A 12,485-nucleotide genomic window follows, 5' to 3' on the forward strand; every position below is an offset into this window, starting at 1 on the left:
AGGAGGGTTCAGGGGGAGCTGTCCCTTCAGCACCGCGATAGGCGGAAGCCAAACCCGGGCGATAACCAGCAGCCGGATTGGGCTCCGGCTCCCAAATCGGGCTACAGCAGTGGCCGAGTTACTGGGCTGACAATCCAGAGACCTGGACAGATGATGTATCATGAAGACTACAGAACCCAAGGAAATTAAATTTCAGTTAATTAAGTAAATGTGGAATGCAAAAGCTGGTGTGTGTTAATGGATTATTACAAAAAAATCTGCCATTCTTATTCTGTCCAGCTAAATTTGACTCTGGACCCAGAGCAATGAAGTCGATTCTTAACTGTCCTTTGAAATAGCTCAGGAGGCAATTCAGTTTGAGAGTAATTAGTGAAAGGCCCAGACATTAAACAAAACAGTAACCCCATATTTCCGCATATAATAATTGGACTGGTGTTTGGACGGGGAACCCTCTGCCAATATTGACCTGTTCTCTTAGGTTTATTGCGGAGATGTGAGGGATTAGGTCCAGTGGAGAACTAAGGAGTCACATCCAGAGGAGAGTTGGAGGGTTGGGTGCCCTAACCTGCTAAAATGTTGGACTTGAATAAAGGTAGTTGGAGTAAGTTTGCTAGCAGAGATAGATGATATCTTCATGCTCAGTCACTGATACAACTCAGCCTGCTGACAAGGGAGAAGAGATAAGGTTCTGCACAATCGCTGTGGGCTGACTCAGCTGCCTGATGTCAGGTCCCTCTGTGAATGATTGATGAATAATACTCTGCTATGCAGGCCGGGTTAGACCAAGAGATCTGTTCCATCTGTTCCCCATGGCTTGTCAGTAATTATTAATGTCGTGTGGAAATTATATTATATGCCTGGTGGGGGAGGGTGGCAAATACACTGTGCTTGCATTTCATGACCTCAGGATGCCCCAAAGCACGTTGAAGCTTTTTTTTGAAATGTAGTCAATATTACAATGGATGGAATGTAGAAGTCAGTTTACACACCATAAGCTCCCACAAAGAGCAATATGATAATGGCCAGGCAATACATTTCTGTCACGTTGATTGAGGGATAAATATTGGATGTGGCACAGAGGATAACTTCGCTATTCTTCGGAGTATTTTGCCATAGAAACATCCTGTGAGATTTGACGGGTCTCAGTTTAAAGCCTCGTGTAAGGCAGCAGCTATGAAAATACAGCATAGCCCCTCAGTACTGCATGAAAGTCTCAGCCAGTATTTTTATGCTTAAGTCCCTGGAGTGGGTTTGAACCCAAAATATCCTGACTCAGAGGCAAATGTTCTGCCCAGTGAGCTACAACAGCTCAGGTTGTTTCCATGGTTTTTATTTATCAGGCTGTCATTGATCTGTGCTCCCTCCTTCTGCCCTTCAAATCCTTTTGTGTAAAGAAGTGTATCATCAGCCCTGTAATGTTCGACTGTAACATTCACCTCTTGACAGCTGTAGAGTGACTGCAGCTGGCCTGGCACCACAGTTGTTTGGCACTTACTTTCTGCTTACTCAGCCTCAATTTTTAAAAAATATTTATTTGCTGATAGGTTGTGCACATTGCTGACTACGCCTGTCTATGTGCAGAAGAGAGTTGAATCATTTAACCCTTGTGCTTTTTCAGAGTTTGACTCAACAAAGCTGGCCCGAATGGTGTTCACCAAGCTCCACGAGGTCTGCTGCAGCTGGGTGAAGGATTTGCCTTTGACGAGAAGGACACATCCCTACTTCGAAACATCAATTCATGCCATCAAAAATATGCGAAGGAAGATGGAGGACAAACACGTTTGTCTGCCTGATTTCAATACTCTCTTTAATCTGGAGGTAGGTAGATACAAGTCTGACATAACGTGGTCTGCCTCACTGAGCTTTTTAAGTCTCATCCCAACATTGCAGGCTTCAAATAAGCCCTCCAGACCCCTTAAAAAGCTGCAGACCTCAACCATCTCTTGGGTAGAAAGACATTCCATTGGGCAGTGTGCTTGAAATTCCTTAAATTTTCATTTATCTGTTCTTTGAAATCTTTGATGGCTTATTTTCATCTGGGGTGGTATATTTGGAAATCACCTAGCCCTAGATTCTGTTTCTTATTATGAATTGTTGAGCACATTTTAATGTTATGCTTTTTCATTCTCTTTTTTTAACTGCCCCTCCCTCACTCCTCTGTTGAACCAAGGCCTTACCCTGGGGCCTTGCACCAAGGACACCAGCAACCATGGATATCTTCGCCCATACAACTTGTGTGAGGCTGGGTAATGGGAAATCTGACTGCAGAGCGCATCACACTTAAGTCCCACCCAACAGCTGAAAGCTGGAATCACTGGCTACCAGCCCTAGGCCGGAAATGGAACTGCCTTGTCCATGTGGCTTGGTCCACCTCCACCTGATACATGACTCCACTGAGTCATCAGGTCTCTTCCATCTCCCACACTTGGTACAATTTTAAATACATCTGGAAAAACATATCTATTGTCAAACTACTAGGAAACCCAGACAGAGAAGATATCTCTTTACCGTGTAGCAGAATCTATAGGGACACAGTGTCAGAGAGAGTGAATTGATACAGCTGTGATTTAGAGGGACTTGGATTTAAACAGTGCCTTTCACCAACTTGAGAAGTCCCAAAACATTTTACAGCAGTCAAGAAGTCATTACTGTGATGTTGGAAATGCAGCAATCAATCTGTACACAGAAAGCACCCAAGAAATGAAATAATAACCGTATCACCTAGTTTTAAGAGTTCAGAGAATAGTGTTGTCCAGGACAAAAGAGAACACTCCCCTGAATTATTTCAAAAGCTCCATAAGAACATTTATATCCACCAGGGAGGACAAACAGGTCCTTGGTTACCATCTCTTGAAAGGTGGCATCTCTGACAACGTAGCACTCCCTCAGTCTGGCACTGGAAGGTTAACTTAGGTTTTAATGCTTTCCCTAACTGATCCTCAGTTGACACTCACATCCTCCATCAAGATGAGCTGCCATTTATTTCCAGATGCCACTTCAGAGCGGAGTGTGTCCTGATACAAGGCAGTGAATTCTAGTGATGCTTGGAAAGATGCGACAGCAGCAGCTGTCATAGACAATAATTTCATCAAACAGCTTCCTTGTCTGATAGCTTCTGTAACTGAATGGTTATTATTGGTTTGGGGGGGGTTGGGGGGTAGGAGGCAAAGATGAAAGCAAAGGACAAAGGCAAAGGAGAAAAGGCAAGGGGAGGGGCTGTAAAGATGGTGGGAAGCAGAAAAACAAAGGCATGGGAGAAGGGGAAGGAAAGGGGAAGAGGAAGATAAGGCAACGAAGTGGGTAAGGTGGGGGAGAATTGTGTAGGTGAAAGGATGTGAGGGTGCAAGTCAATGAGAGGTTAAGAAAGGGAGAAGTGAGAAGAGGCTGACTGGAATGGAGGGGGAAGAGAAAAGACAAAAGAGGTGGATGAGCAAAAACTGGTAAATGAGAAGAAGGGAGAAGAGTGATGAGAGTGAGCGGACAGATGAGGGAGGGAAAGTGTGGATTACTGGAAGCAGGAATTTAGGAGAGGAAATTTAAGTAGAAACTATATGCACAGGTGAGGTGCCTCTGATGCCCATTAGCTGGTTATTATCCCCTTGTTGTTTGTGGAATGCATGTGGTCTAATGTGTTAGCTCATTTACAAGGAGGCTTCAATTCAGAAAGACATTCTTGGCTGCAAATTGTTTTGGAGGTCTGAGATTGCAGTGCAAGTTTGTATCATCGTTGTCTCTCTCCCTGTTCTGTAACTATTTCTCCCAATAGGACCAGGAAGAACAGTCGTTTTTTGCTGTATTTGATGGGCATGGAGGGGTAGACGCCGCGATTTATGCCTCTATCCACCTTCATGTGAACCTGGCTCGACAGGAGATCTTCCAGCACGACCCCGCTGAGGCCTTGTGTCGTGCCTTTCGCCTCACAGATGAGCGATTTGTACAGAAGGCTGCCAGAGAGGTTTGTGATCAACATCCGGAGAAACCTTACACTGAATATCAGCCATTTGACCAGGAGGGCTATCCCTCACTTTCATACCACCTCTTTCCCAGATGGAACACCAATCCTTACCACCACCCTGCCTAAATCAACCACCTCACTCAGTGAGGTGGAAACTAGGAGCTGTTGCCCTGTGTGAGTCCTTCCATCGTGAGTGATGGTTTGGCGCAATGAGCCAATGCAATGCAAAACTCGGGAATTCAAGTAGACAGTATTCACCATCAAGAAATTCTGAGCAGCACTTGCAGATCTGAAAGAGGTAATTTGGGGCATTATGCCTTTACTATCTCTTTGAGAAGGCTATTCAATCTATCCCACTCCCCAGCTTTAAACCTCTTCAGGAATGTCCAAAAGACATTTAAAAGATGAAAGTCCCAACTGAATCAGATTCCACTTTTTCGATTTTGGGCGCCTTCCAGATCTTGACAGCCCCCTGTGTAGAGAAATATGTCCTCATCTTCTCCTGACTCCTGTGCCAGTTATTATCTGTGAGATTCAGCTGTCCTGCCCATGAAATTTTCTCCTTCATTTAATGATGACCAGACTGACGCTAGCCTCTCTGCTCTCCCCGGGTTCCTGAAGGTCCTTCCAGCCACTTCACTCACCAGTCATAAAGTAGATGCGAGCAGAAAGTGAGAAGTGATTATAATTGTGTGTGGCAAGTAAGGGAATCTTGGATTTAGCCCCAGTCTGTCTGATTCTTCCAGCTGCCCCGATGATACCAGCAAAAATGGGGAACAAATTTCAGGAAAGTTCCATCAAAAAACCATCACAGTATCACAAACAAGGTGGACCCAGTGATCACCACCTGTGCAATGCTGCATCACATTCCACATGGTGCAGCAGGGCATTTAAGTATGGTGTGAAGGGGTGAGGGAGACTGCCAAAAATGATCCCCCTCCTTCAGGGTAAATTTGGGGTTGGGGGGCACTCACACTTCCAGGTTCAGGAAGCTCTGAGGCAGGGAGGGACGGGTGGGTGTATAAAATGCACATAACCTTGATGCTAATATGCAGTTGTTTCATTCTGATTCCCTCAGAACCTGCGATGTGGCTCAACTGGGGTGGTGACCTTCATGCGGGGAAACATGCTGCACGTGGCCTGGCTTGGGGACTCCCAGGTAATGCTGGTCCGAAGAGGCCAGGTGGTGGAACTGATGAAACCCCACAAACCTGACAGAGAGGTAATTGGGGCACAATAACAGTGTGTTGGATTTCTTTTACAAACGTGCCTTTGGGGGTGGGGATCATACACTGCTTAACAAAAAGCACACTTGCCTCGGACCCAGAAGGTCTTAATTTTTTGCTGTAGTCTATGCAAGAGGAAATGCTGTCAAGGCTGGCTTCAAGCACCAGTGCTACATTGTTAGAGTTGTAGTACAGAGGGAGTTTCCACTGTCGGACAGGCAGTACGGAGGGAGTGCTACGCAATTGGAGGGACAGCACCAAGGGAGTGCTGTACTGCCTGAGGGGTAGTACGTAGGGAGTGCTATGCTGCTTGAGGTGTGGTATGTAGTGAGGGCCGGTGCAGGGTGCACTGTTACCAAATTAACTGCACTTTTGGAGATGATATACTGTATCGTGGAAAAGCTGCAGCCTTGGAAGTGCAGTGCTGAGTGAACACAGATCAGTGGAACAGTGGTGCTAATGGAGAACTGCATTCTGGAATGGGAGTACCAATGGAGCGGCAGTAACTGTGAAATGTTGTTCTGTTGGAGGGGCAAGTACTGAAGGAGTACTCCAATTTTTGTACAGGAAGAACTGAGGAAATGCTGAAGTGTTGAAACAGTGGTACTCAGGGACTTAGGGGGGGTTGTACCAAGGGAGTCCTGCACTGTTGGAGGGGCATTACCAGAGGATTATGGCTTTGGTGCAAGGGAAGTACAGGGAGTGTCACACCTTTCAAAGGGGAAGGGAAGGGCAGCACTGAGAGATAAAGAGGGTGCATGGCACTGTCGAGGGGATGATGCTAAGTGACCATAAGACCACAAGACATAGGAGCAGAATTAGGCCATTTGGCCCATCGACTCTGCTCCGCCATTTGATCATGGCTGATTTATTTTTCCCTCTCAACCCCATTCTTCTGCCTTCTCCCCGTAACCTTTGACGCCCTTACTAATAAAGAACCTATCAACCTCTGCTTTAAATATACCCAATGACTTGGCCTCCACAGCCATCAGTGGCAACGAATTCCACAGATTCACCACTCTCTGGCTAAAGAAATTCCTCCTCATCTCTGTTCTAAAGGGACATTCTTCTATTCTGAGGCTGTGCCCTCTGGTCCCAGACTCTCCCACTACTGGAAACATCCTCTCCACATCCACTCTATCCAGGCCTTTCAATATTCGGTAGGTTTCAATGAGATCCCCCCTCATCCTTCTAAACTCCAGCAAGTACAGGCCCAGAGCCATCAAACCGCATACATTAACCCTTTCATTCCCAGGATCATTCTTGTAAACCTCCTCTGGACCCTCTCCAATGCCAGCACATCCTTCCTTAGATATGGGGCCCAAAACTGCTCACAATACTCCAAATGTGGTCTGACCAACACCTTATAAAGCCTCAGCATTACATCCTTGCTTTTATATTCTAGTCCTCTCGAAATGAATGCTAACATTGTATTTGTCTTCCTTACTACCGACTTAACTTGCAAGTTAATCTTTAGGGAATCCTGCACTAGGACTCCCAAGTCCCTTTGCACCTCCGATTTCTGAATTCGCTCCCCATTTAAAAAATAGTCTATGCCTTTATTCCTTCTACCAGAGTGCATGACCATACAAGTGGGTGGTATATTGTCAAAAATGTAGCGCTAATACCACATTGGACTATTGGAGGGGCAGAACCAAGGAAATGCTGCACTGTCAGCTGGGCATTGCAGAGGGAGTTGGATAGGCAGTACCGGGGAACTGTTTAAGGGCTTGTACTGAGTGAGTGCAGCACTCTCAGAGGAGTAGTACTGTGGGACTGCTGTACTGTCAATAGGGCAGTATTGAGGGTGCATTGCAGTGTTGGGGGCAGACTTACGAAGTGCTGCACCATTGGATGTTGAGATGCAACAAACTGAAGCCTTGTCTGCCCTCTTAGGTGTATAGATTTGTCAAATATGTTTTCTCTTTCATAAATCCATGTTGAGTTTGCCAAATCATATTACAACTACGCAATTTTAAGCATCCTGCCTGTCCATTCAGTCTATCTAGGTCCCTCATAATCGTATTCACTTCACTCATCTACCCTCAGCCTTCTCTGTTCCAAAGAAAACAACCCAGCCTATCCAATCTTTCCTAATAGATAAATATTTCCTGTCCCACCAATGCCCTTATTTTTGCACCTTCTCCAGTAAAGACCAAAACTAACGTCCATTATCTCTGTAGCCACTTCTTTTCAAACTCCCAAGATACAAGACATCACATCCAGCAGAATGACTATACTTAATCCTTTTAATTTCTTCAGAAACATCTCTAATTCTTCCTGTCAATGACTGTAAGGGTGTCCAGGTATAAAAACACAGAAGGAGCAAGAATAGGCCACTCAACACCTCAATAAGATCATGGCTGATCTGATTGTAAACTCAACATTTCCATCTGCCTGTGGTACCCTTTCACTCTGCTGTTTATCAAGAATCTATCTAAGTTTGCCTTAAAGATAATTAAAGACTCTGCTTCCACTGCCCTTTGAGGAAGAGTTGCAAAGGCTTGCAATCCTCTGAGAGAAAAAAATATTTTGCCCCATCTCTGACTTAAATGGTCAACTCTTATTTTTAAACAGTGGCTCCTTGTTCTAGATTCTCCTGCAAGAGGAAACATCCTCGGCATATCCACCCTGTCAAAATCCCTGAAGGTCCAGGGATTTGGCGTGCTGGGAACCATTGTTGTTTGTTGTCTATATCAATGATCTAGATGATAATGTGGTAAATTGGATCAGCAAGTTTGCTGATGGCACTAAGATTGGAGGTGTTGTGGACAGCGAAGAAGGCTTTCAAAGCTTGCAGAGGGATCTGGACCAACTGAAAAAAATAGGCCAGAAAATGGCAGATGGAATTTAATGCAGACAAGTGTGAGGTGTTGCATTTTGGAAGGACAAATCAAGGTAGGACATACACAGTAAATGGTAGGACACTGAGGAGTGCAGAGGAACAAAGGGATCTGGGAGTTCAGAAACATAATTACCTGAAAGTGGCGTCACAGGTAGACAGGGTTGTAAAGAAGGCTTTTGGCATGCTGGCATTCATAAATCAAAGTATTGAGTATAGGAGTTGGGATGTTATGGTGAGGTTGTATAAGACATTGGTGAGGCCAAATTTGGAGTATTGTGTGCAGTTCTGGTCATCTAACTAGGAAGGATATCAGTCAAATTGAACGAGTGCAGAGGAGATTTACCAGAATGTTGCCGGGTCTTCGGGAGTTGAGTTACAGGGAAAGATTGAACAGGTTAGGACTTTATTCCTTGGAGCGTAGAAGAATGAGGGGAGATTTGATAGGGGTTTACAAAATAATGAGGGATATAGACAAAGTAAATGCGAGTAGGCTCTTTCCACCTAGGTTAGGAGAGATAAGTACGAGAGGACATGGCTTTAGGGTGAAAGGGGAAAGGTTTAGGGGGAACATTAGTGGGAACTTCTTCACTCAGAGAGTGGTGAGAGTGTGGAATGAGCTGCCATTTTACGTGGTAAATGCAGGCTCACTCTTAAGTTTTAAGAATAAATTGGATAGATACATGGATGGGAGAGGACTGGAGGGTTATGGACTGGGTGCAGGTCAATGGGACGAGCGGAATAAAGTTTCGGCACAGACTAGGAGGGCTGAATGGCCTGTTTTCTGTGCTGTAGTGTTCTATGGTTCTATGGTCTTATTTGTCTCAATCAAGAGACCTTTCACTCTCCTAAAATCCAGCAGATAAAAGCCTAGCCCACCCAACCTTTCATCATAAGACAACCCACCCATTCCTATTATTAGTCTGGTAAGCCTTCTCTGAACTGCTTCTAACACATTAACGTCCTTAAATAAGGAGACCAATACTGTACACAGTAGTCCAGATGTGATCTCACCAATGCCAGTGCCCTATTTGACTAAAGCAAACCCCTCTACTTCTGTGTTCAATTCCTTTAGAAATAAATGATAGCATTCAGTTAGTTTTCCTAATTACTTATGGTGCCTGCATACTAGCCTTTCATTAATCTTTGCCTTTTTACATACCTTGCAAGCTTTAATAATTTGTTTTTATGTCTCTTACTAGTTTACTCCAATTTTCTATACTCCCCCTCTTCAATTTCTCATCATCCTTTTCTGAATTCTAAAATCCTCCCAGACCTCAGGCTTACCGTTCTTTTCTAAAACTTTATCGGTCTCTTTCTTGAATATAACATTAACTTCTCGTTAGTCCCAGTAAAACCACTCTGCCTTTGTTTTTATTTATTCCTGAAGAGAATAAATGTTTATTGCAAATTGTTAATGGTTTATTTCATTGTTTGCCATAATTGAATCAAGTTTTCCGGTCCGCCTTAGTTAACGCAATCCTCGTAGTTACATAGTTTGGTTGGTCCAGATTAAAATCCCCAATTCCAAGATTAGTTAATGTCACTCTCAGATTCATTATAAAACTCATCATATTATGATTTCTCTTACCCAGAAGCTCCTTTACTACAAGGTTATTAATTTGCTGTATCTCATGGCACAATACAAACTCCGTTCCCTGGTTGGTTCCTCAACATACTAATCCATAGAACTATGTTGAATGTATTCCACGTATTCACTCTCTACAGCATTATTGAAAATTTGGTTTGCCCTTGATGATTGTATTACCCTTGTTCCATGCACTTCTAGTTTCCTAATTTCTCAGCCCAAACAACTACTGTTTAGGAGGCCCTTGCTGCTTCTTAGCTCTACCCTGACTGTTTCTACGCCTTGATTTTTCCTGTCTAAGTTGTTCCTCTCTATTTTCTTTATCCCACTTTACCCCCAGGGATACCCTTCCAAATTTGCTGACCTCTTCTAAAAGTTAACTATTCTTGACAGTTTGATTCCCAACATTGGTCATTGTGCAACTGTAAGTCCATAAGGACTATTAGCACAAATCAGAATCAGATTTATTATCACTGACATATGACATGAAATTTGTTGTTTTGCAAAGACATAAAAATTGATAAATTACAAAAATAAATAAATAGTGCAAGAAAAAAATGGAATAATGAGGTAGTGTTCATGGGTTCATGGACCGTTCCGAAATCTGATGACGGAGGGGAAGAAGCAGTTCCCTTGTGCTGTTAATTCATCCTTTGTTATGAATGTTTTGTGCATTCAGATATCATGCCTTCAGCTTTAACTCATTTCCCTGATGTCATTCGAGTCGCTCATGCCTTATAACCTCTGTTAAGCCTTCTGTCACATCCTGACTCACTCTTACCCAAGTCACTTCCCTGCTTTACAGCTTTGACCTTTCCACTGATTCTGAAGTTACTCTTCCCGGAATTCATCCTGCTCCTCACTTCATTGGTTCAAACCCCAGTCCACTACCTTATTTATTCAATTGTCCAGGACACAGGTCTGAGTTCAGAGTAGGTCTTTCCCATGAATCAATACCCTGCCTTCTACTCCACTCATTTCATCATGTAGTCAGTACCTCCTGTGCCAGTCTGGCACCGTAACAATCCAGAGATTATTACTCTGATCTTTCAGACTTTTGCTCTTCAATATCGAATCTCATTGCTACTTCTATCTGTGACATTGATTCTTGGGTGAAGCACAGCAACTGGATCACCACCAATGCTCTCCACTCCCACCCCTCCCCCCAACCACCTTTATCCCCTACTCCACAAGGTCTTGTACTGTGCAGCAGCAGTTTTCTCACTTCTTCTTCCTTTTTGGTCTTTCAGGATGAAAAACAGAGGATTGAGGCACTCGGAGGGTGTGTGGTCTGGTTCGGGGCCTGGAGAGTTAATGGAAGCCTTTCTGTCTCCAGAGCAATTGGTGAGATTTTTAATCTGGAAACTGATTATCTGCTTTTACTGTTGTCCACCCACACCTCACAGTGACACCCACAGAAACACACAGAACCTTCTGCTGCATAGAATATACAGCCCATTTCGTCCAACTGATCCATACTGGCACTCGTGCTCTGTAGGATAAGCCTCCTATTCCCTTTTACACCATCAACATACTTTTCCATTCCTTTCTACCTCGTTTCTCCTGAAACTGACTCCTGCTACTTACCTCAGCCACTTCATGCAGGAGCAAGGTCCACATTTTCACCAGTTTCTGGGTGGAGAAATTACTCCTGAATTCTGCATTAAATTTTTTATTGATTACCCTTAGTTCTGGTCTCAGCCACAAGCGGAGACATCTCCACATGTACCCAATCAAACTGCTTCTTAAACTTGTCGGGTGACTCCTCATCTTTGTCAATCATTTCTGATTTTAATCAACATGAGTTTTTTTTCATTGTCTCCAATTCCTATACATTCCTTACAGAGGCAACAACTGTGCCGATTACTCTGACTGTGACCTGGTGAGGGACTCTGTAGATTATTCAGTGAGATTTTGCCTCATTGTTGCCTGCAGTCTAAGCTTGCTGCTGGTTCTGAGGAACACACTCTCCCGACTCAATTATTGTACAACATCTCACAGTTTATGGTTTTAACCAGGACATAGATGCAAATCACTCGTATACAGGTGACATGTCAAATAAGTGGTTGAAGAGGACTCCTTCCGAGTGACTTTAATTTTTGGGCACTAATCACTACCACTGAAATGTCCTCCTGATTTAGGTAAAGGTTGAAAGGCAGATTCCTGGACCATCGTTCTCAGTGGTGATCCCCAACCAACTCTAGAAACTGCCAAAGTGCAAGTGTTACTTATAATCTTGGTTGGTTTTGTCAAGCTTGTGCATTACTACAAAGATGTTTGCCACAGCTCAATTTGTGGCAGCATTGCCCTCCTGAGGTTCCTCACTCCTAGTCCAGAGACTTGAGCTCACAATCCAGCCAACGCTCCAGTACTGAGGGAATGCTGCAGTATTGGAGGTGCCACCTTTAAGACAAGGCAATAAACCATGCCTTTGTCTACTTGTTCACGTGTATGTAAAAGGTACAAGAACACTGACAGGAGAACTCTCCCACATCCCGGTCCAGTATTTATTTCTCAATTATTGCAAAAAGCAGTAGACTCAGAGTAATTCAACATGGTAACAGGCCCTTCGGCCCAACTCACCCATGCTGACCATAGTGTCCACCAAGCTAATCCCATTTGCCCGCATTTGGCCATTATCTCTCTAAATCTTTCCTATCCATGTACAGTGGATTATCTGGTCTTTGTGGAAACTTGTTGCTCTTAAATCGGCTGCTGTGTTTCCTACATTTACCATATTTTAGGAACGCCCTTCGACTGTGAAGCAGTACTGAAAGGCGCTCTCTATGATGCCTTTGTCCTTGCCTGTCTCGGACAGACACTGTGGTAACAGTGTGTGAGTGTGCCTGCCACTCTTGTCGCTGAGGTGAGTGG

The 12,485-nt window shown here is 44.1% G+C and overlaps 1 protein-coding gene across 2 annotated transcripts in view; it reads left to right on the forward strand.

The window, feature by feature from the left end:
• Nucleotides 1–12,485, forward strand: part of ppm1e (protein phosphatase, Mg2+/Mn2+ dependent, 1E) — a 96,290-nt gene that overhangs the window by 80,300 nt on the left and 3,505 nt on the right. For both annotated transcript variants that reach the window (XM_052035829.1, XM_052035830.1), the window contains exons 3-6: nucleotides 1,619–1,818; nucleotides 3,767–3,955; nucleotides 5,034–5,177; nucleotides 10,862–10,955. In XM_052035829.1, the coding sequence (XP_051891789.1) occupies nucleotides 1,619–1,818; nucleotides 3,767–3,955; nucleotides 5,034–5,177; nucleotides 10,862–10,955 (627 nt within the window). The remainder of the gene's footprint in view (nucleotides 1–1,618; nucleotides 1,819–3,766; nucleotides 3,956–5,033; nucleotides 5,178–10,861; nucleotides 10,956–12,485) is intronic.

This window comes from Pristis pectinata, chromosome 21, assembly GCF_009764475.1.
Source record: "Pristis pectinata isolate sPriPec2 chromosome 21, sPriPec2.1.pri, whole genome shotgun sequence".
In the NCBI taxonomy this organism is placed as follows: Eukaryota; Metazoa; Chordata; class Chondrichthyes; order Rhinopristiformes; family Pristidae; genus Pristis; species Pristis pectinata.